Genomic DNA, 25525 nt, shown 5'->3' on the forward strand with positions numbered 1-25525 from the left:
GGCATTCTCAATTAAATGCGCCAATACATGTTTGGACAGATTATTGAAGTGTCTGGAACAAGTAATGTTATAACTATAGGTAGGAACAATGGCTGTGACTCAGTTCCCCAATTTCCAAGTCCGTATTCCAGAATAGTTCTTATGGAGTCGGTTTTTTTTTTTAACCATGTCTTCTCGTAGAGAATATAGAGCAAACATAAACAGATATTAAGTATAGCAGTGTAGGAAAATAACTGCAGATGCTGGTTCAAATTGAAGGTAGACACAAATTGCTGGAGTAACTCAGCGGGTCAGGCAGCATCTCAGGAGAGAAGGAATGGGTGACATTTCGAATTGAGACCCTTCTTCAGACTGATGTCAGGGGAGGGGGTGGGACAAAGATAAGATGTAGTAGGAGACAGAAAGACAGTTGGAGAGCTGGGAAGGGGAGGGGAAAGAGAGGGACAGAGGAACTATCTGAAGTTGAAGAAGTCAATGTTCATACCACTGGGGTGTAAACTGCCCAAGTGAAATATGAGATGCTGTTCCTCCAATTTGTGCTGGGCCTCACTATGACAATGGAGGAGGCCCATGACAAAAAGATCAGACTGGGAGTGGGAGGGGGAGTTGAAGTGCTGAGCCACTGGGAGATCAGGTTGGTTAAGGCGGACTGAGTGAAGGGTTGAGCAAAACGATTGCCGAGCCTACGTTTGGTCTTGTCGATGTAGAGACGTTTACATCTGAAACAGCGGATACAATAGATGAGGTTGGAGGAGGTGCAGGTGAACCTCTGCCTCATCTGGAAAGAATGTTTGGGTCCTTGGATGGAGTTGAGGGGGGAGGTAAAGGGACAGGTGTTGCATCTCCTGCGGTTGCTGGGGAGGGGGTGGTTTGGGCATGAAGGGACGAGTGGACCAGGGAGTTACGGAGGGAACGGTCTCTGCGGAAAGCAGAAAGGGGTGGAGATGGGAAGATGTGGCCAGTAGTGGGATCCCGTTGGAGGTGACGGAAATGTTGGAGGATAATGTTATTGTATACGACGGCTGATGGGGTGGAAGGTGAGGACAAGGGGGACTCCGTCCTTGTTAGGAATCGGGAGAGGGGGAGCAAGAGCGGAGCTGCGGGATATTGAGGAGACCCTAGTGAGAGCCTCATCTATAATGGAAGAGGGGAACCCTCGTTTCATCTATAATGGAAGAGGGGAACCCTCGTTTGGTATTACCTGTTCTTAGTTTTTGAGCGTAGGTGGAGTGTATGAATTGTTGCATTCTTTGCTTGTAGAAGTCCTTGTAGGGACTACTACAAAAATTATATTGGTGATGGAATTCCAGGAAACTGCCACTCGATAACGAGGAAATGGTAACCTACTGTTACCCAAAAAACATTACTCAGCCTTCTTTGTAACTGTCAACGATTTGCCCTGTAGGTCTGTTTTGGCAGCCTGCCCAGTTCCTGCCTGACAGCCTTCACATTTTGCTGTTAGATTCAGCTGAGAGTTTGACTGGCCCATTTTTGTAAGACCATGGAGTCAAATGTACTCCATTGGGCCAAGATTGTACTGTTCACATTGCTGAACCTAGGCTTGGTTAAAATCACGGCTGATTTATTTACAACTGCTGTTATGAAATTCAGATGAACTTACAGCCAGTCGCTTTCTGCTGCTTTTTATGTACTCATGGTAATACATTCTGTAGAGAGTTGTCTGAGTCATATATCAGCTCAGTTAATCTGGATGGAGTGGATTGGCCTTGAGACTGGAGTATCATGCACAAAGAGTGGGATTAAAACCTTCTTGTGGTTGCCCTTTGAAATAAAGGCAAACCGGCATCATTAGAGGCCAGCAGCAAGAATCTTACTTGTCCCTTCTGAAATGTTGTAATAAGGTGGAGGCAGGTAAATTACACAGCTTAAAAGATATTTGACCAGGTACATGGATATAGGCCGGACCTAGGCAAATTGAAACCGCTCAGGTAGGCATCTTTGGCCGAAGGGCCTGCTTCTGTGTTGTATAATTCTATGATTCTAAGATCAAAGGAAACCACATCAATATCTGGATTTTGCTGAACTTCTGCATAAGTTACAGCAGCTAACTGAAAATGTATCCCAAAAAATTGTTTGTTTTGGAACTTACGACTGAAAGAACAAGATCAAGAAAAGCTTCAAATCCAAATATTGTCCATGAGTAAAAATCCGATTATTAAATTGATCTGTGCTGTTGCTTATTCTGATTTAGCATTGCAGTGTACCGAAGAAGTTCTGACTTTATTTTTTAAATATCACATCAGTTTTTGAGATTGGAATGGTTGTATGGAAGTATATTTCAGGTTTTCTAAGGTATCATTTTAATAATTCAATATTTTGATTTTAGGCTCTAATGGGAAAGCCCTATGGTAGCATACCTAGAAAAACTGTTCCAAAGGGTGAACAGGACTCGGCCATGAACTTTGCCACTTTGTGGGATTTTGGGGTAAGTTTAACTTTTTTTTAAGAACTATCTCTGTAAAGAAGATATTTTGTGCCAGTATGTATTTTTAATTTTTAATTCATTGTAGTATAAGTGCAGATGGCACCAGTGATCCAAAGTCGATCCTAACCTACGTGCGGCACGGTGGCGCAGCAGTAGAGTTGCTGCATTACAGAGCTAGAGACCCAGGTCTGATCCTGACTATGATTGCTGTTCGGATGGAGTTTGTACGTTCTCGCCGTGACTGGGCGTGGGTTTGCTCCGGGTGCTTCTTTTACCTCCCACATTCCAAAGACGTACAGGTTTGTAGGTTAATTGGCTTGGTAAAATTGTAAATTGTCCCTAGTGTGTGCAGGACAGTGTTAGTGTGCGGGGATCGCTGGTCACCACAGACTTGGAGAGCCGAAGGGCCTGTTTCCGCGCTGTATCTCTAGCTAAACTGAACTAAACTAAACTGAACTAAATCTGAAGAAGGGTCTCAACCCGAAATGTCACCCATTCCTTCTCTCTAGAGAGGCTGCCTGTCCCGCTGAGTTACTCCAGCATTTTTTGTCTACCTTTAAACTAAACTAAACCTTTGTTGCTGTCTGTGTGAAGTTTGCACATTTTCCTGCAACCATATGATTTCATCCAGGTGCTTCAGTTTCCTCCCATATCCCAAAGATGTGCAGGTTGGTCAGTTAGTCTGCAATTGGAGACAGACCCTGGTGATAGTATCTGGGCCATGGGTGAAGTTGATGATTTTGTGTGAGAGCATAGGTTGCAGGGAAATATGTTAAGAAATGAGTTTGATGAAGGTGCTCTGAGCATTGGCATAATCCCATTGAGCTGAAGGGCCTCCAATATTGCAAGGAAATATGTAGGAGAGTCTAAAAACCGAGGGGATAGGTTTAAGGTGATAGTGGACACAGCAGAAAAATAGGGGTGAAAGGGAAAAGCTATAAAGTGGACCAGAGGAATAACATTTTCACACAGCGGGTGGTGGGCATATGGAATGAACGGCCAGAGGAAGTGGGGGAGGTGTGAATACATTTACAACATTTTGACAGCTACATGGAGAGGGATGGGTTAGAGGAATATGGATGGGCCAAAAGCAAGCAAATAGCACTAGCTCAGGTTGGCAACTTGGTCAGCATGGATGAGTTATAGAGTTATAGTGCACAGCAACAGCATGTCCTGTTGCTGTGCTCTATATGACACAATGAATGAATTAAATGTAAGAGCTTTGACCGTTTGGTGTGAAGAAAACAGTTTGTAAATTCTTTATTCTTTTACTAGGGCTATGCACAATATTCCGTCCTTTTCTATGGTTACTATAATCATCAGCGGTCAGTTGGATGGCTGAAGTTCCGGCTTCCCTTGAGTTACTTCCTGGTAGGAATTGGTACAATAGGATACAGCTTCATGGTGGTGATAAGAGCGTAAGTTTCATCTTCCTGGTTAAAATCTTTTCTTGGAAGTGTGGTCCAAACAGGGCACACACCAAATTCAAACTTCATGATTTTTAAAATAATTTTAATATTGATCTGTAATTTACATAATAACATATTTGGATCAAAATTGGTTTTCGAATAAACTGTAATGTCAATTAAACAATTTATTTATGGATTTTGATAAGATGTGAGATCAGTTGATGATAGGAGTGGCAATAGTTTCTGCTGTATATTGGGATAAACGCAATACTGTCTGCATAATATATCATCTAATATTCTTTAGTGAGCCCCACAGCATCTACATCTAGGTTTATCTTTATTATTGTCAGTGAAAAGCTTTGTTTTGCATCCGATTGTGTCCAGTACTAGACCAAAGTTTCAAATCAGCCAAAAGATGTCAAATTTGTAGCACCATGAATTAATGAAAAACTAGAGATCTTAAAAAAAATGAAATTGGAACACAAGAAATAGAATGGGCCAAGGTTTATTTCATCATTCACCCTGTTGGAAGATGGTTCTGACCCGAAACGCCACATATCCATTTTCTCCAACGATGCTGCCTGACCCACTGAGTTACTCCAGCATTTTGTGTCAATCTTTGGTATAAACCAGATTCTGCAGTTCCTTTTTATTACATTTTATTTCACCATTGTCAACTTCATCTGTGAAGATAATGCTGTAGTTTTAGATTGGCATTTAGCAGACTAAAGTCAGATCAGGCCTTATGAAGCTGACAATTGTAATTAAAACCGATACTATCATGCTTTCCAGTTTTTTAAATGATATTAAGAAAATCAGTACATAGACATTAGCCGTAATAGAACTAACCCCATTACCAGCGATTTCTATCCCAATTACATTGACACACAGAGATTGGATTGACTTGAAACTCAGCCACACTCCAATAGTGAGTGTAATCTAATCAAATCACCGTGCTGTGTTGGTCACGCTAGGTGGCCTCAGTGTTGCCCCTGGAGTGGTTGATACTCTTTCAGTAGCATTTTAATTTAACCTGACAGCAGCCACCTTTCAACCTGCCCCATCATCATAAGAAAACTGATTTCATATTGGCAGCTAATGCATTTAATTAAATCGCTGGTACTGCTTCTTCTCATCAAATTTTTAATTAGCTGGAGAATAAAAAAGCAAGAATATAGCAAAAGGTCAGTATGGAGTTGAAATTATGGGAGAATGTGATTCACAAATGCACAAAAAGTACATCTGCTGATGAGCCCTGAACACAGCATGAATGAATCGCATGGAATAATTTTGCCATTTGCTTCTGGCTGTCACATTATAAAGTTATAAATTTCACTTTGGGTTTTTCAATTAAACAAATGTGTGGAAAGAAAAAAAAATGCACACTTGGATACACTGATCAGCCAAAACATTATGACCACCTGCCTAATATGCTGTTGGTCCTCCGTGTGCCGCCAAAACAGCGCCGACCTGCCGAGGCATGGACTCTACAAGACCCCTGAAGGTATCCTGTCGTACCTGGCACCAAAACATTAGCAGCAGATCTTTCAAGTCCTGTAAGTTACAAGGTGGAGCCGCCGTGGATCGGACTTGTCGATTCAGCACATCCCGCAGATGCTCAATCGGATTGAGTTCTGGAGAATCTGGAGGCCAGGGCAACACCATGAACACTTCATCATGTTCCTCAAACCATTCCCGAACAATGTGTGCAATGTGGCAGGGTGCATTATCCTGCTGAAAGAGGCCACTGCCATCAGGGAATACCATTGCCATGAAGGGGTGTACCTGGTCTGCAACAATGGTTTAGGTAGGTGACACGTGTCAAATTGATGTCCATATGAATGGCCAAGGGTTTCCCAGCAGAACATTGCCCAGAGCTTCACACTCCCTCCACTGGCTTGTCGTCTCCCCATAGTCGGTTCAGACCAGACGGGATAGCCTTTGTTGCCCTCGTGCATCGAGGAGCCTTGGGCGCCCAACACCTTGTTGCTGGTTTGTGGTTTGTCCCTCCTCGGACCACTGTCGGTAGGTACTCACCACTGCTGACCACAAGCCTTGCCGTTTCAGAGATGCTCTGACCCAGTCGTTTGGCCATAACAATTTGGCACTTGTCAAAGTCGCTCAGGTCTTTACTCCTGCTCATTTCTCCTGCATCCAACACATCAACTTCAAGAAGTGACTGTTCACTTGCTGCCTAATATATCCCACCCCTTGACAGGTGCCATTGTAACAAGATAACCAATGTTATTCACTTCACCTGTCAGTGGTCATAATGTTTTGGCTGATCATTGTATATTAACACTATTTATTGCATAATGTTCATTTGGGGCTATGAACTAATGGACACTGAGAGAAAATAAGTACAGAAGCTCTTAATGTGGGTGACCATCAGCTTGGGATGATATGTTTCAGGCCAACCCGATGAGAACTCGTTAATTCATAAAAATATCCCGTTGAGAAATTCCTTATTTCATTTATATATCTGCACTTCAGTTATTTAAAAATAATTTAATATAACTAACCAGGATTGAATCTCATACTGTGCTTTTTCAAATAATTAGAGATCATTTTATTAAATTGGCACAGATGGATTGATCAATCTGTTGTCGCAGAATCGAACAGTGGACGTCAACGTGTCCAGCAACATTGTTTGATTCTCTTTATTGTGGTTCTTGAATGGTTCATAAGTGATAGGAGCAGAATTAGGCCATTCGGCCCATCAAGTCTACTCCACCATTCAATCATGGGCTGATCTATCTTTCCCTCTCAACCCCATTCTCCTGCCTTCTCTCCATAACACCTGACACCCGTACCCATGGTCAATGTTCACACAAAATACTGCTTAACTAGAGTAAGAAAGATAAAGGGAAGAATGTGTTGAGTAGGTAAATAATGGAGAGAATGTTTGTAGCTTCAGGTTTCATTCTGTGGGGCTCATGTCATTCTGTGCCACTACATTCAATCAAGATAAGCACATCTAATCAGTTTTTGTCTTAATCATGGTGTTCGTTTCATTATTTGAACAAGTTAATTGCAGCTTTTTATTGACTTATTTGCAAATATCATTTTGGTCTGCTCATCTGCAGTAAACAGGATAATTTGAATGTTAGTAATTCCTCATGGTAATAGTTCAAAAATGTTTCCGTTTTATTCTGCTGAAAATTTCTACAGTAACGGAAAGTTATTACGTTTTTTTTCCATTATTGAAAACATCGATGTCGGTAGGGCATAGATACTTGTGGGATGCCTTTTGCTTATCATTTTTTGTTCCTTTTCCCCATATCATAGACCGATAAGACTTAGATATAGACGTAGACAATGTGTGGCATCTATTGTTCTGTAAGGAGGGTATTAGAAGACTTGTGATTCATAGTTGTAGCAGGTGTTGACTGAGTGAATGGATGGCTTTTGTCGTTTGTCATTGGACTTGGTTTTACATTTTTCAGTACATAACCTGCTGCCAAATACCCAGCAGCCAGTTAAATCTTATTGCGACATAATTCTTGTGTCCTTGAATATGATAATGAATTAGCTGTCATTACATCCCTAAGATAAAGCTATAATATCTTCACAGAATGGCAAGTAATGCGAATGAGGAGGGCGGAGGAGATGACACAAGCTTTAACTTTAGTTGGAAGTTGTTTACAAGCTGGGACTACTTGATTGGCAATGCAGAAACTGCAGATAACAAATTTGCTTCCATCACCACCAGCTTTAAGGTACATATTACTTTGCTGTTGTCATTCATACCTTCTTAAAGTTTAATTCTCTGAATTTAGCATTGTACTTCAGACATCAAGTGATTTGTTTGAGTCATAATTTTTTAGTAATGGCCACTTCTCCGAATGCTGTTCAGTATATCAACACCTTAGGTTTCATTCTTATTTGGTAGAGAAGGTGAGAATTTTCCAATGTCAGTTTTTGAATGTAAGATTGGAGTTGTTCCTTACAATACATCACCTGTGCCACAACAATGCTATGAAATTGAAGTGAGCAGAGTCAATAATCCTTGATTAGTAAATTGATTATCATTTGATTCCCCATAGAGATTTGAAAAGATAAAAGGGTTACTAAAGGATAGGGCAATGAGACAGCAGATCCGTACAACAATTAGAGTTATAGAGTGATACAGTGTGGAAACAGGCCCTTTGGCCCAACTTGCCCACACCAGCCAACATGTCCCAGCTCCACTAGTCCCACACCGGCCAACCTGTCCCAACTACACTAGTCCCACCTGCCAGCATTTGGTCCATATCCCTCTAAACCTGTCCTATCCATGTACCTGTCTAACTGCTTCTTAAATGTTGGGATGGTCTCTGCCTCAACTACCTCCTCTGGGAGCTTTTATTCACAAAATGCTGGAGTAACTCAGCAGGTCAGGCAGCATCTCGGGAGAGCATGCTCAACTACCTCCTCTGGGAGCTTGTTCCATCCACCCACCACTCATTGTGCGAAAAAGTTACCCCTCAGATTCCTATTAAATCTTTTCCTCTTCACCTTAAACCTATGTCCTCTGGTCCTCAATTCACCTACTCTGGGCAAGAGACTCTGTGCATCTAACCGATCTGGTTTGCTGCGAAACGAGCTCCAGGGAACCTGACCTCAGGTCAAGTTTAGGTGGAGTTTGCATGTTCTGCTCATGACTATACACATTTCCACAAGTGCTCCTGTTTCCTTCCACATCTCCAAAATATGCTAGTGGGTTAATTGGCTCCAGTGAATTAACCCTTAGTGTCAGTAAATGGCAACAAAAGAATCAAAAGAGAGTTGAGGGGCACATAAGAGTGAATAGGTCACACGGAAATGAGAAGAGGGGAATGTTGTTAATGATATTCAATGCATATATAGGTTTGAGTTTAACAAAACAAAATCAATTTTGGGGGTTATAGATTGTTTAGTTACACACTTTTTCACAAGTAGAGAGGAGAAATTGTCTTATGTATAATTCATTTCATCATTGACATAAAAACTTTATTAAAATATCCATCAAGCAATCTTTCAATTGATTTTCTTTGAGGTGTTTATTATCCTCAATGTTATACTTGACCCCTGCTAGATTTCAAGCTGCTTCCACCTTGAGGATTAATATTGATAAGATACAGATCTTTCACACAACTATAGACAAACACTTGCTAATTCTGTTCACATTCTGCGGCACACTGATAGATTATTGAACCTAAATATACACTGATGAGCCAAAACATTATGACCTGATGAGCCAAAACATTATGACCACCTGCCTAATATGCTGTTGGTCCTCCGTGTGCAGCCCCATACGCAGAAGGGTGAGATGCACTATGTTTTGTGACACATTCCTCCCGTGACCACCATTAAGATTTTCTGTGACATGCCACAGTAGACCTTTTGTCAGTTTGGACCAGATGGGATAGCCTTCGTTGCCCTCACGCATCGAGGAGCCTTGGGCGCCCAACACCCTGTTGCCGGTTTGTGGTTTGTCCCTCCTCAGACCACTGATGGTAGGTACTCACCACTGCTGACCGGGAGCACCCCACAAGCCTTGCCATTTCAGAGATGCTCTGACCCAGTCATCTGGCCATAACAATTTGGCCCTTGTCAGTCGTTCAGGTCTTTACTCCTGCCCGTTTCTCCTGCATCCAACACATCAACTTCAAGAGCTGACTGTTCACTTGCTGCCTAATATATCCCACCTCTTGACAGGTGCCATTGTAACAAGATAACCAATGTTATTCACTTCACAGGTCATAATGTTTTGGCTCATCAGTGTATATCTGATGTAACCTATTCATCCAAGATTTGCAAGGCTTTTTTTCTATCTTGCGGATAGGTACTTTTGGACATTTACATGTGATTTGAAAACATTCTTTCAACACAGGAATCCATTCTTGAAGAACAAGAGAATCGGAAAGAAGGAAACATCCATTTAACCAGGTTCTTACGGGTTCTTGCCAATTTCTTGGTGCTCCTCACTTTGGCTGGAAGTGGCTACTTGATTTTCTATGTCGTCAGAAGGTCTCAGAAGTTTGCACAGCAAGGACTGGAAGACTACGGATGGTGGGAAAGAAATGAAGTTAGTGCCCAGCCTAATTTTCTCCAATGTGGAATCTCTTCAACATCTGTAATCAGTAACATAACTAAGTATTCGGATTTCTCTGCATTTTTTCTAAGTTTTCAGATAATGTTTTTGAAAACATTGCCCTATTAAATGTTATTGGGATTAAAACCTATAATTGAATATGATTATTCTGAAGATTTTATATTTGTCATAGAGTCATAGAAACATAGAAGCATAGAAACATAGAAAATAGGTGCAGGTTGTTCAGGCTGTTCGTCAGGCTGTTCGTCTACTGAACTGCCCCACCTGACTCGGGTGGGGGGTGGGGGGGTTAGCACCTCACCTAGCACTCTGCACTTTATAATCTCATTTAATGTGCAATCAATAATTTACCTGCTCCCATTGATGGTTTTAAATTCACCATTTACATGGTTTAAACTCTAGGTTAAATGCTTTACCTTTTACCATTTATATGCTTTAATCCCCTGTCGATATGTATTGTATTGTATTGCACTATGGCCCCCGGAGGAACTCTGTTTCGTCCCATTCGTTGCATGATCTGTAAGGAGTGGAATGACAAATAAACTAAATAATAATAATAATAATAATAATAGTAAAGGTGTAGACCATTCGGCTCTTCGAGCCAGCACCGCCATTCAATATGATCATGGCTGATCATCCAGAATCAGTACCCCGTTTCTGCTTTCTCCCCAGATCCCTTGATTCCGTTAGCCCTAACAGCTATATGCAACTCTCTCTTAGAGTGATACAGTGTGGAAACAGGCCCTTTGGCCCAACTTGCCCACACCGGCCAACATGTCCCAGCTACACTAGTCCCACCTGCCAACATTTGGTCCATATCCCTCTTAAACCTGTCCTGTCCATGTTGTGTCAGATTTAAAATGAAAAAAAATGATTGAAAAATGATACTGATGCTCAGCAGTATTTATTTGATTAAACTGTACATGATGTTATTGCAATATGTGCTAACATGTTGTTTTTGTTAGGTAAATATGGTCATGTCACTGCTGGGTATGTTCTGTCCAATGTTATTTGACATCATCAGTCCTTTAGAAAACTACCACCCACGGATTGCACTCCAATGGCAACTGGGACGCATTTTTGCTTTGTTTCTTGGTAATCTCTACACATTTATTATTGCTTTGTTGGATGAAATTAATCTCAAGGTAAGAATAATGCAACAGCTATCGATTATATCTTCACATTCAAAATTACATTTCAAACTGAAGGAGTTTATTTTACTTCATGTCGCTTCTTTAATTTCAGCTCGAAGAAGAGAAGATTATTAGATACAATATTACAATCTGGGAAAACAATCTTTACAATGGAACGTGGTTAGGGAACTCAACAGCACGTCCCCCATTAGATGTAGATCCTGCAATTGTACCTAGAGGACCTTGTTGGGAGACGATGGTGGGACAGGTATCTCTTATTAAAACAATGACTGCTAACTTTAATCACCAAGATCTCTGTAATTTGAACCCAAGTTCCCAAGATCTCCAGAAATAAGTTGTACATTGGAGTGGGGTTTAATTTTTCAGGAGGTTGATTAATGAAATGTACACTAGTCTGAAGAAGGGTCTCGACCCAAAACGTCACCCATCCTTTCTCTCGAGGGATGCTGCCTGACCTGCTGAGTTACTCCAGCATTTTGTGTCTAGCAGTCTGAAGAAAGGTCATCACCGAAACGGCACCCATCCTTTCTCTCCAGGGTTGCTGCCTGACCTGCTGAGTTACTCCAGCACTTTGTGTCTATCCTGAATGTACCAACAGGCAGCTTGTGCAGCAAACAAAGAGGACTAAGCCATTAAAAAAAATTGAGTTGTTTATTTGAAAGAATGCAGAATATAGTCTATGACAAGAAGTATGGGTGGGGTGAGTATAGGCATGGATGATTAGGGTGATAAGCTTAATTTAGGAATGGCCCTAACAACTTTTTTCAGCCCTCAATTAATACAATGTCATCAGATCCACAAATTTAGTAAGGAACAGATATATCTTGAGCGTTAACCTTATAATTCTTCCTTCGGTATTAACACTGCCTTCAGGGAAATAAATGTAATTTTGCCTTTAGTTATCTTAATTTTTCACTTTACTTGAAATATTAGTTTGGTTTGATCTTATTCAAGGACAAAACAAGTCTTGGGTTATGAAATTAACAATTGTAATTCATGCAGAGATTTTGCTGGAACCTGAGAAATATAATAATGTCAATGTGTGATTCTACCTTCTTGCAGGAATTTGTGCGGCTTACCATTTCAGATACTTTGACTACCGTCATAACTATACTGATCGGGGATTTTTTTCGTGCTGTATTTGTCAGATTCGTTAACTATTGCTGGTGCTGGGATCTCGAGTACGGATTTGTAAGAACTGACTTATATTCTCACTGACGCAAACACATGCAGACACATGCGCGCATTGCCTGTACGAAAAGTACAACACAATATGAACAATTATAAATATTGATAAATATTTGGTAGAAATGATTGAAAAAAGTTATTATTTTTGTTTAGCCCTCCTATGGAGAATTTGACATTAGCGGGAACGTTTTGGGTTTGATCTTCAATCAAGGCATGATATGGTGCGTGGAGCAGGAAGGTTGTATATTCTGAGATATTTATGTTCAACTTGTGTTTCACATAGTAGCCCTCAAGAAACTGAAGCCAAAATCTATTATCAAACCCTTCGTAATTCAGCACAAGATCCTTGCAGGATGAAAAATGAAAGGTTCATTAAGCTGAGAGAGGAAGGCAGCAAGTTAATCTCCTGCCACACCCCCTATTTGATATTTTCATCACTGCAGGGCCTCCTGCGGTAATGCTTAGACTTTATGTTACTCACAGATATTCCAATCAATTCAGATTTTTTGTTGTTGAAATAGGCGTATAGATGAATTTATCAAAATTAATAACTGAATAAAATAATTTATTGGAATCCCAGATATATTTTGCTGAATTAAAACTAGCCAAAAGGATGAAGCTTTGAAGAAATGAGTGACATTAATTTCAGAGTACGTCCAAGAGATAAAAAATATTTTGGAATATTGTTGCTGCTTTAAAATCCTGCTTGTTAATGTTCCCTGGTGGTTACAGACCTGCAGACATATAAGTAATGTCAATTAATAAATTAATCCTTACCTTATATTTTAACAGAAGTATTAGAGGTACTAAGGTGGTGTGAAGGGCCTGTTTCTATACTGTATAGCTCTATGACTCTATGAACAGAGGGCAATGAATTAAAATGGCAATATTCTCTACTGGGAATAGCAGACCAAGAAAAACAGCATATCTTCCTATCCAATGGAACAATGTAATTCAAGACAAATTTAACATATCAGATTGTTCTTTAAAACATCCAATGAATTATCATATTTTATCACTATGATAATTTCTTGGGAAACCACACTCTACTTAAAAATCTTTCTTGATTTGTTCAAATGCATCCATGGAAGTTTAATAATATTGAACCAATTGCTGCTATCAGGCAACTGAACCATCCTATATACAACTAGGGAACAGTCCTGAGCTACTATATACCTCATTGGAGACCTTGGACTATCTTTCATCAGACTTTACTGGACTTTATCTTGCACTAAACATTACTCACATTATTCCCGTTATCATGTATCATGTACACTGTGGATGACTCAAATGTATTGTCTTTCCACTGACTGGTTCGCACACAACCAAAGCTTTTTAATGTACAGGTAACAAAAAACTAAACTCAAACCCAATGGGGTTTTCTTTGCTGTTTGTAATTGGAGAAAAATAGATCTGTAATATTGGAACATAAACCAACAATTCCTTTTCCTTTTGTTTTCCACAGGATGGGTGCATTTTACGCTCCATGCCTTCCAGCTATCAATGTTTTACGTCTCCTGGCTTCCATGTACTTACAGTGTTGGGCTGTTATGTGTACCAATGTTCCACATGAACGAGTGTTTAAGGCATCAAGATCCAATAACTTCTACATGGCTATGCTGCTGATTATTTTGTTCCTGTCAACACTGCCTGCGGTTTACACAATTGTTTCAATACCACCATCTTTTGATTGTGGACCATTTAGGTGAATAATTTTGCTTCAAAACTAACAATTTCTCCAATTGCATTGTGGCGTTGATCTCATGTGCCTGGCAGGAGTCATCAGATAGCAACATGGGGAAGAGCACTGTAAATTTCCCAATCAATACTCTTTAAGTTGTGGCACCCCTCCTGCTATCGTGGTTGAGGCTGTTAGTTCTGAATAAATCCATGGACTTCCAATGAGAGGTTAATTGATCAAGTAAATAGTTTAAAACTGTATTATTTTTGCCAGTGAATCTGCTGAATTCTTGTACGAGTCTGGGAAAATGCAAAGAAAATTCAGGAAAAGCTATGAAAACATTTTACTGAAATAGCCATCAAAGAAACATCTGACCTTTGGCTTTATGTAAGCATCATAGCAGGTTAAAGCAAAGATAATTAATGTGTTGTCATTTCTACATTGCAGTGGGAAATATAGAATGTTTGATGTTATTCAAGAAACATTGGACAATGATTTTCCAGCCTGGTTTGCAAAAGTTTTCAGTGCAGCAAGCAATCCTGGTTTAATTCTTTCTTTCATTTTACTCATGGTGTAAGTATTTCAATTTAACCTTTCTTTTTCAGTTTGTGTTTTTAAATGTGTCATATATATCTTCAGTTACGTGTACATTAGAAATGTTCCTGTAACTGAAGTCCGCCCAATAGTTCAGCTGTAAGGACAGTGGGTTGTTGATCTGAAAAGCCCAGATTTGATTTGTGATTCTTTTCCAAAATATTATGTATCATTAATGTAAAATCTATCACAAATTTAGATTTTAGAGTCAGGATATTATTAGTCTTCACTGTAGAACACTCTGCAATTTAATAGTCGACGATATTGCAAGGACTCATAATACACTGACTTGAAGGAGGTGATAAAGGTCTAACCAACAAACAAAGCACAGCAAGCCACTAATAAAGGAAGGGATGATGGTAACTGATTGTGTTTGGGGCTGGAAGAGAATGAATTTTAGTGAAAGAATAATTAATATCGTAAGAAAAGAATAATTTAAACCTAACCAAATATACTTCGGAATAATTGTTTAAAAATAAAAATAACATTGCCTTTGAACCATATCACAAATGTTTAGGTCTGCAGAATAAAAATGTACAACTGAACTTTATCAATTGTAATAAATAATAAATTCAAGGTAATTGAATGCCAGAACTTCCTCTGTACCTATGTGACACATATAGCTCAATTATTTTTGAATTGCAAACTCCTACTGTGAGATTAGAGAATTTAACCATAATGTAATTCTTGCCATTTTGTAGTTTGGCTATATATTATCTTCAGACAACTTCTAAATCATACAAGGCTGCAAACCTGGAACTAAAGAAGAAATTACAAAATGTAAGTACTTGCATTAATAAAGGAAAATAATGCATGTTTTTATGCAGTCCTTTGGAAATGGAAATGTGATCACTAAATGTGATCAGCACTTCTGTGAGCACATAGACAGCAATGAAATGTCATTGTTATGCTCATATTCAGATGCAGCTGACATGGAACAGTGGTGTCAGTTGTTGTATGATGCATGTCCAGATGTACTGCTGCAGTGGTCATGCCTGTGTTTGCTTTTCAAAAACCATCTGAGTCTTGACACCAAAAGCATACCTTAAAGGAAGGAAGAAAGTCTATTCAAGTGCAAGGCAAAGGGCCTGTTCTTACCTAACCACTGTTGGGAACCTTCCAGTGAAAACAATCAATGGTCAAGTGATGGGTATGATATTAATTGATGGGAGGTGGGCCAGACATTCTATTGTTTGCCTTGCGTGCTCACCCCTGACAGTATGATGCACTTTGTCCCTTGGGATGCATTTTCATGTTCAGTCCCCGATGAAGCCATTTAATAAAAAGTTGAACCAATAGCATCAGAATTTAAAACAGCTGTTGTCAAGAGAGGGAACATTTTAAGAGCTCCTGCCATGACCAAAGGTTGCACTTCCAAACATATGAATGTCGTGCGACTTTGGACATTATGTGCCAATACCGCATGGAAATGCACAGCAAGCTCTAAATACATGATCATGCATATCACACAACCCCTTGTACTTGAGTTAGAATGTACCCCATGGTCTTGTTGACTGGTGGAGCAGGATTAAAACCAAATAAAAGAGGCGAATGACCTAGTTTGGCTTCTATTTCTGATGTTCTTACATTCTCATATTTTCCTGTTGGAAATTTTGGGTCTGTCCTAAATATTTCATTTCATCTGTAGGTCTTAAAGACAGGTCTGTGTCGATACCCACCACAGGGTCTCGACCCGAAATGTCACCCATTCCTTCTTTCCAGAGATGCTGCCTGACCCGCTGAGTTACTCCAGCATTTTGTATGTGCTCACCACATCAGATCATATCCTTTAACATGAGGAGAGTGGGGAAGAGGCATATCGATTGAACGTAATGTGAATTGAAATCAATCTCCCGATCCTCATTAAATGAATAAAAAGGCAAATGCAAGAAACACTCTGATAACAAACTTCTGAACAATTATCCCATAAACTAGGGTGTAATCCCTAAACTAAACTAAACTAAACTAAACTAAACTAAACTAAACTAAACTAAACTAAACTAAACTAAACTAAACTAAACTAAATTAAATTAAACTAAACTAAACTAAATTAAACTAAAGAGAGACACAAAAAGCCGGAGTAACTCAATGGGTCAGACAGCATCTCTGGAGAAAAGGAATAGGTGACGTTTTGGGTCGAGACCCTTCTTCAGACTGAGAGTCTGGGGAAAGGGAAACGAGAGATAAAGACGGTGATTTAGAGAGATATAGAACAAATTAATGAAAGATATGCAAAAATGTAACAATGATAAAGGAAACAGGCCATTGTTAGCTTGGGGGTAGGTGAAAACGAGGTACAAACAATGAGAGTCAACAAGACGACTTTGAAGCTAGTACAACTTGGGTGGGGGATGGATGGAGAGAGGGGGAAGCAAGGGTTACTTAAAGTTAGAGAATTCAATATTCATACCGCTGGGTTGTAAGCTGCTCAAGAGAAATATGAGGTGCTGTTCCTCAAATTTGTGTTTGGCCTCACTCTGACAATGGAGGAGGCCCAGGACAGAAAGGTCAGTGTCTTAACCAGCAGAGTGACATGCTATTTTCTTGCTAGAAGTATGGTTCCAAACCTCTTGATGTGGTTAAAACCAAATTCAAGAAGCATTTAGCTACTTCTAAAGTGTGGATTTAATACAAAACAACTGAAAATGAATTTCTCCCTGATAATGCTTCAAATATATATATTTTTTTGATTGAATTATTGACAGCAAAGTGAAGAAAACAAAAAGAGGAGCAAAAAGAATGCTGACACTGCAGCAAATCAAATGGAAGAACTACAACATTCCTTGAAAAAAGGTATGGAAAATGAACTGAGATTAACAGTAAAAAGAACGCTGACAACAGTTCTCTGCTCTGTAATTTGGAAAGGTATTTTCTTTATTAAAGTAACATTTTGATCACATGATCATAAAACGGAGCTGTGAAATCTGGCACAAGAGTTTGGGGAATTTTGAGTGCAAAAAGTTCCAAATTGGCATTAAAATTGGTGGGAGAGGGTATTAAAACCATTGCAACTAATACTGTGAGTATGCAGAATAGGAAGTCTTTGGTATTAATTAGCTTTTGGGTTTTTATAAACCAAGTGAGTGAAAGTGGCAGTATTACCTAAATTATAGATAATGTCAAGTTTGATAGTGCAGTGAATAATCATAAGATATTATAAGACTTCACGATACAATAGACAGGAAAGCGAAAATATGATGTTATTCAATGTAAAGGTGACACAATGACGCAGCTAGTTGAGCTATTGCTTCATAAGTCTAGAGACTTGGGTCAAGTCCTGACCTCTGTGTGGTGTTTGCATGTTTGTCCTGTGACTGCATGGAGTTCTTCCAAATGCTCACGTTTTCACTTATATCCAAAACATGTGCGAGTTGGTAGGTTGACCATTCTTTGTAATTTGCCGCCATTGGTAGAAACTGGGAGTTGATAGTTATGTGCAATGAATAAAATGGGGTTGGGTAGGATTAGAGTTACACTTCAACTCCCCCTCCCACTCCCAGTCTGACCTTTCTGTCATGGGCCTCCTCCAGTGCCATAGTGAAGCCCACCGGAAATTGGAGGAACAGCACCTCATATTTCGCTTGGGCAGCTTGCAGCCCAGCGGTATGAACATTGACTTCTTCAACTTTAGATAGTTCCTCTGTCCCTCTCTTCCCCTCCCCCTTCCCAGTTCTCCCTCTATCTTCCTGTCTCCACCTATATTCTTCCTTTGTCCCGCCCCCCTGACATCAGTCTGAAGAAGGGTCTCGACCCGAAACGTCACCCATTCCTTCTCTCCTGAGATGCTGCCTGACCTGCTGAGTTACTCCAGCATTTTGTGAAAAAGAGTTACACTTGGTGCTTTGTCGATGGCATGGACTTGATGGGATGAAGATCCTGTTTCTGTGTGTGTATCTCTCTGATTGTATGACTCAAGGAGAAGTATGAAACACTTAGGTTGGACCAGCAACGAAGAACACGTTTGAAAATGAACAGGTAGACCTTGGTGATAGATGAAAGGCTGACCAGAGTATTATTATGACATTGTAATATCAAGTATGCCAATAATCCCCAGTAAATGTCCCCGGTGTGGGAAAAATAAAGGAATATATTATTATATTATTATTAATCAAAGCATGGATTAGAATTAGTTGCAAATGAACTGAGATGGGGTGGAACAGATGAGAAAACAATGGTATAAGTAGGTGGCAAAACACAAAGTGCTGGAAGAATTTAGGAGGTCAGGCAGCATCTCTGAAGGGAATGGACAGGTGACATTTCGGATCGGGACTCTTCTTTAAATTGATGCAGGAGAGCGGGAGGAATCACAGAGGGGGAGCAGTGAGAGAGGATTTCACAGAACACCCTTTGGAGAGAGGAGGAGAACTTCTTCAAAGTGAGCATCCTATGAGGAGAATTCACAATGGAGCAGTAAAATGGAACTGCAGATGCTGGAATCTTGATTGCAAATGCAAAATGCTGGAGGAATTCAGTAGGTCAACAGCATCTGTGGAAGGAATGGACACAGGCAATGTTTTGGGTTGGGACCCTTCGTTAGACTGATTCATTCCCTCCACAGATTCTGTCTGACTTGCTAAGTTCCCCCAACACTTTGTGTCATACTCAAGATTCCAGCATCTGCAGTTCCTTGTGTCTCCAAGTAAGTCGGTTATCTTGGTGTTGGCAACAGTTATGTGATCGGAAGCTTGGTTTGTGATCAGATACAATGCCAAGGATGGTGACAGTCCATTTCTAAATCAAACAGTGGCCAGGGAGACCAGAGAAAACAATGGTCAGAGTGGAGTGAAGAAAGTGAATGTGATTATTTTCGTATTAAGTTGGAAATGTCAGTTCATCCATCATTGGTTTGTAAAAGGAGTGTGACAAATCAGTCAGAAAAGGGATTGAGTGAGGTGCCGATAGTGTTGAGCAACACATTGTCAATGCAAATGTGAAATATATCATCATATCTTCAAATAATATATCCAATGAGTAAGAAATAGGAGGCACCCAACAGGAGGGAGATATCCAGAGGAAATGTTTGCTACAGTGAGTGGGAGGTAGAGGGAGTGTAGAGAAGAGAAACAAGAGCAGGTGATTCTTTAATTGGTATAGATTAATAATATATTCCTTTTCAATTTTTGAGGAAGGTGAATGCATTTGAAAAGTATTTTTGAGTAAAGAACACCTAAATCCCTGTTTTCCATGCAGGTACCAGGCGTGCAGCTGTTGGTCAGGTGGACGAGAGACCAAATGGTGTTAATTCTTCTAACCAGCCTTCAACTCCTAGTGCTTGTCTACCCAGCGACAGGGGAATGAGACTAGTTGCTCCACCACGGGTAGCTGTCACTCGACCACCAAGGCCAAGAAACCCTGGCCAGCTGCCAGGCCAACCACGGTATCCTGGACCACATCAATATTATGGAGCTCGACCACGGATGCCAAGAGGTGGCGCAGCTTATAGATGATGGGGATAGAGAGACTGATGCAATGCATGGGACTGATGATTTACTGTGGTTAAAACCAATCAATAAATCTTAAAATTTTACAATAGATTTTAATTACTTCTTGTGAATAAAGAACATCATTCAAGTACAATCCAAGAGATAAATTGCATGCATCAAATCAGAGTTAAAATTACATTTTATTTACAATATAAATTATTTTTTAACAGGCATTGCTAATAGGATCTTAGCATATGAGATGGTCCAATATTTTCTACTTATTTGAATATAAACCTAAAAAATACTCTTTTAGTCCATAGCAATGGAAATGCTGCAAATTTAGAAGCAGTTGAAGTTCTTGTGCCTGATAAATGCTGTAAACTGACTGTCTACACAGAAGTAAATCTCCATAGTAATGGCAGAGAGCTTGCTGCTACTGGTGGGTCAGCTTGGTGTTGATCTATGTGCTAAATCCGCACTTACTTTTAATGAACCCCAGAGACAATCTGCTGCAAAGTTCTGGCAGCTTTGCGGTCACAGAGAGAATGTACAAACTCCATACAGACAGCATCCGTAGTCAGGATTGAACCCGGGTCTCTGGTGCTGTAAGGCAGCAACTCTACCACTGCGCCACTGTGCTGCTCTTGCAAAATATCACAGATTTGGCCAAAAAATATTTTATAACTGTATTAATGTAGCTCCCTATACTTTGTGCAACAATCAGAGAACACTTGTTAGCCCTTCTGGAACCCAAGCAGTAATATACACTTTAGCTGCAATAGAGGAGACAAAAGACAGCAGGGAAGAGTGAGGCAAATAGATTAAATCAACCAGATAAATGTCAGGAGAATTGCCTTGCACACCATGAGGTGATGTTGGGAGTCATAGGGGCAGAAAACCTTCCATGTGTATCAGAAAAGGCAGGCCTGCTCCCATCATTCTCCTCAAGGAGGGACCATCCCTATGTAATTAAACAATGTTGAAAAAAATCTATATCTCCTTACACAATATGTCAGTATATTTTCTACACCAACAGTGTGGAAATCTACATAGTTTGGATTAGTTTAGGTTAGGTTAGTTTATTGTCACGTGTACCGAGGTACAGTGAAAAGCTTTTTGTTGTTTGCTAACCAGTCAGCAGAAAGACAATACATGATTACAATTGAGCTATTCACAGTGTGCAGATACATGACGAAGTGAATAATATTTAATGCAAGATAAAGTCCAGTAAAGTCCAATTAAACTTTACCGAGTCCCGAGGATTTCCAATGAGGTAGATGGTAGCTCAGGACTACTCTTTTTTGTGGTAGGATAGTTTAGTTGCCTGATAGCAACTGGGAAGAAACTGTCCCTGAACATGGAGGTGTGCATTTTCACACTTCTATACCTCTTGCCTGATGAGAGAGGAGAAGAGGGAGTGACCAGGGTGAGACTCATCCTTTATTATGCTGATGGCCTTGCCAGGGCAGCGTGAAGTGTAAATGGAGCCAATGCAAGGGAGGTTGGTTTGTGTGATGGTCTGTGCTGCACCACAATTCTCTGCAATTTCTTGCGGTCTTGGATGGAGCTATTCCCAAAGCATGCTGTGATGCATCCCAATAACGGAAAAAAACATCAGTGACCAGAAATGATCATGCAGCCTATCCTGAATGTGCACAATAGTCATTAATATGTCATTAACTTATCTAGTCATGGATGGGATTAAACTACAACATCGCACTAATTGATTGGGCTTTTATCAGCACTGCTTCAATTAATTCCAAACAAGAATGAAAGCCAAATAAAAATTAGACAGTAATGAATTTGTCTTGGAACAAATATCAGCAGCTGCAGGCAGCTCAGTGGCTTTGATTATCACATTATTGGGGATAGCCGAATTAATCTGCCAGCTAGTAGTATAATTTAGCTTTACAACTCCTTCTGTGGATTTATTTATGTCTGTCACACTTAGACATCTTAGAAGGTATCGATTTTATCCACAGAGGAACATTTTTTACATCATTAATCCTTGAGTAAAGCGAGAAATTGTTACTGACTGGGTAGTGAAAATAAAATTGGGAGAAATGTAAAAAAGAATTTTGATTCCTCTTCATTTAACTTACACTATGGTGGATAAAATGATCCCCCCCCATGCTTACTTCACCATGTGCTCTTTACATTTATTTGATAAAATCTAAAACTAAGTGTTAGTTTACTATTTTTGGAAAATGAGAAAAAGCTCTGAGGATGCATTAAATGGACTCAGTAGGTATGTAGAAATTTAAAGTACATTTTTGTTCCTGTAATACTAGGATATTAGATTGGCATCGATAGCTGTGAGGAGATACTCTAAAAGCTATTAGGTGCCAGGAGCAGACCCATGGGAAGAACGTAAAACTGAGAAGCATAAGTATCTAAAATCAGGAAGGCAGAAATGACTGAAAAAACAAAAGGCTGGATTTGTGTATTCAATTCATTTACTTAAAAAAAAAATTCAGTAGGTTTCAGTTGTCATAAGCCGTTCTGCATTCTTTATAGTTCTTACAAGGTTAAAAATGGAAAGCAATAACATTTGAAATATAGTAATCTACTAAACTCTTGCCATTGTATTTGTGGCAAGACTTAATGAGGTTCAAATTTCTTATAACTCAATAATACCAAAGGCAATATGGCATCAAAATCCTACTTCTATGCAGTTTAAAAATAATGTTAAGCAAACAGAGCTTTATAATGGACGACAAAAATCAAAAAGAATTCCAGATGAAAGCTGAAATAAAAACAGAAATTGCTGGAAAGAAACTCAGGAGGTCAGTCAGCATCTATGCAAAGAGAAACAGTTATGTTTCAGGTTGAGTACCCTTCTTCAAAACTGATAACGAGAGAAAAAACGTTATTCTAAATAGCAGAAAAGGTGGTGGTGGGGAGGGGGGGGGGGGGGTGGAATTTGTACATCATAGGGAATGTCCATTATAGAGTAAAATAATGTAGCCGATAAAAGTATAGTTAAGCTGTGTAATGTGTTGCTAATATTGTGAAATCTGGGTGACATCTTCGGCCTACTGAGTCCGCGCCAACCAACAATCACCCCATACATTAGTTTTATCCTGCACACTAGGAACAATTTATAATGACCAATTAACCTACAAACATGCATCTCTTTTGAATGTGGGAAGAAACCAGAGCATCTGGAGAAAACCCATACAGTTTCGTGGAGAACGTACAAACTCCATGCAGATACATAGTCAGGATCGAACCCGTGTCTCTGGCGCTGTTAGATAGCAACTCTACCGCTGCACCACGGTGGCATCCACATGGTCACCCACTGTGCCGCCCATCTTAAAGTGGCCGATTACAGGACAGTGTTCTAGAAAGGTATAAAATTATGAATGGATAGCACATAACACATATACATAGAATACAAAATATATTGAGTATTTTGAGCAATGGAGGTGTCTAGAATAAGTGACCATAGATACAAGATGGCATAAAAACAATCTGGAACTAATTGTCAGTTGGTATTTGTGAGTATTTATTTAATTTCAAGGATTAGTAGTTGAGGGACAAAAATGGCATCAGTCAAGATTTACATTGAAAGAAAAGGTTAAAGGAATATCAGAACAGATTAAGTGTCGTGAGACCAACTATGAGTTAGAGATTATGGGAAGTGTAATCATTACTAATGAATGCCAAGAAAGTTGTCCATGATCTTTGTAGAAATGAGAAATGGAACTTCTAATACTAGCAGCCACAGAAGGCTGTAGAGGTCAAGTCAGTGGATATTTTTAAGGCAAAAATAGATACATTTTTGATTAGTACAAGTGTCAGAGGTTATGGGGAGAAGGCAGGAGAATTGGGTTAGGAGGGAGAAATAGATCAACCATGATTGAATGGCGGAGCAGACTTAATGGGCCGAATGGCCTAATTCTACTCCTATCCCTTATGAGGAGTGGAGGCTGTGAAGGCACGTGCTTAACTAAAATTAACTAAAAGTTAAAAGTTAACTAAAATTATATTTACCATTTAATATATTGTTGATAGCGAATGTGGCTGTCTTCGGAGCAGTTAACCAATATTATATCACCCCACATTCCGCCCTAATTATCTAAATGCTGATCAAATATTAAAAGAACAAAGAAGACTTTATCTTTTTCCATTAATCACATCTATTTCAGTTTAGTGTTCCGTATAATTTGGTTCATAAATTAAAATCTAGCAACTAATTAAAATATTCCCCTGTCAATTTGACCTGACATTTAGTCCAATGTAGTTATTTTTATTGTTTTTGCCACACAATTCTACCAATAAATGTTTAGCTGACTCTATCTAAGTTGTACCATGCATTATGTTTATTTATAAGATGATGGCAATATATTTCAGGAAATTTGAAAGGAGGAAATTAAAAATTATTTAATTTTGTTTATTAATTTTCTGAAATGGGCAGTTTTAGTGACAGTGTTGCATATTTCTTTGAAACAATTAAGAACACCTTGCATTCAGTACCTTTTAATTTGAATGTTACTCAGAATCAGCATTAGTTCACAGGTGAAAGAGCAAATCTAGATTTTCTTCTCCATACTATCACTCCATTCCTAGAAATCAAAGCTTTTGGCAGATTTTAGGAGTTATGGGAGTAAAATACTGGATTAATTAAATTGCTGTGTAATTTCTGAGTGGTTTGGAATTTATGATAAGGGCTGATTTCTAAAAATCAGAGTCTGGACTTCCAGGAATGAGGTAGGTAAAGGGATTTAGGACACAGGCCTCATTGAATAGCAGACCGAGTGAATATATTGCCTGCTCCTGTTCCCACCTTTCTATGGTTGATCACACACTATCCTTGAGGGCTTCCCTCCTCCAGGCCTACCCTAATGAAATCTTTGGACAGTTACAGTAAATGTTAGGAAGAAAATATTATTGAACAGCCTGGTGGCCTACACAAGTAAATCATAGCTTCATACTGTAGTTTTAATTGTCTATTCCATAATAAAACTTACCCTGTCATGATGAAGAAAAATTTAGTCAGATCTGTGCAGGTGACCAGGGAAACAAACCCTTTCTTTACTTTCCTGTATTACAGCAATGTATTCTCTCTCACACATGTCCATCAACTTCCTTGGATGGTTTTGCCATTAACACTCATTAAGGAGTTATTTAGAAGAAAACAATTAATCTAGCGCCACTTGTATTGGTTGAAAATGGAGCACCGAGAGGAAACCAAGACATTCATGGAGAGATCATGCTAACACCTCCCAGAGAGCAATTGAGGTCAGGATTGAACCCACGTCACTGAAGCTGTAAGGCTTCAATGCAACACTATGCACTCTGATTACTACTTGGACATTGTTACACCTGTGCTGAGCTACTATCCTGGAAAAGACCACAGTTCTCATCTACAGTATACCATGGTGCACAGTCCCATGGACTATGGTATATCATGGTGCATAGTCCCATGGACTACAGTATACCATGATGTACATTACCATGGACTACTGGACTACAGTATGCCATGGCGTATAGTACCATTGATTGTCATACACCATGTTGCACAGTCCCATGGACTACAGTATGCCATTTT

The 25525-nt window shown here is 39.5% G+C and overlaps 1 protein-coding gene across 1 annotated transcript in view; it reads left to right on the plus strand.

Annotated features, from left to right (window-relative positions):
- LOC144590945 (transmembrane channel-like protein 1) overlaps window positions 1-23655 on the plus strand; it is a 31636-nt gene extending 7981 nt beyond the window's left edge. Inside the window, exons 5-19 of the mRNA XM_078395303.1 lie at window positions 2348-2446; window positions 3722-3864; window positions 7430-7574; window positions 9710-9904; window positions 10897-11076; window positions 11177-11332; window positions 12148-12276; window positions 12427-12494; window positions 13739-13978; window positions 14402-14527; window positions 15250-15328; window positions 17254-17413; window positions 19739-19975; window positions 20285-20410; window positions 23495-23655. Coding sequence (XP_078251429.1) covers window positions 2348-2446; window positions 3722-3864; window positions 7430-7574; window positions 9710-9904; window positions 10897-11076; window positions 11177-11332; window positions 12148-12276; window positions 12427-12494; window positions 13739-13978; window positions 14402-14527; window positions 15250-15328; window positions 17254-17413; window positions 19739-19975; window positions 20285-20410; window positions 23495-23655 — 2244 coding nt within the window. The remainder of the gene's footprint in view (window positions 1-2347; window positions 2447-3721; window positions 3865-7429; window positions 7575-9709; window positions 9905-10896; window positions 11077-11176; window positions 11333-12147; window positions 12277-12426; window positions 12495-13738; window positions 13979-14401; window positions 14528-15249; window positions 15329-17253; window positions 17414-19738; window positions 19976-20284; window positions 20411-23494) is intronic.
- The last annotated feature ends 1870 nt before the right edge of the window (window positions 23656-25525 follow it).

The sequence above is a fragment of the Rhinoraja longicauda genome, unplaced genomic scaffold, assembly GCF_053455715.1.
Source record: "Rhinoraja longicauda isolate Sanriku21f unplaced genomic scaffold, sRhiLon1.1 Scf000418, whole genome shotgun sequence".
Classification (NCBI taxonomy): domain Eukaryota; kingdom Metazoa; phylum Chordata; class Chondrichthyes; order Rajiformes; family Arhynchobatidae; genus Rhinoraja; species Rhinoraja longicauda.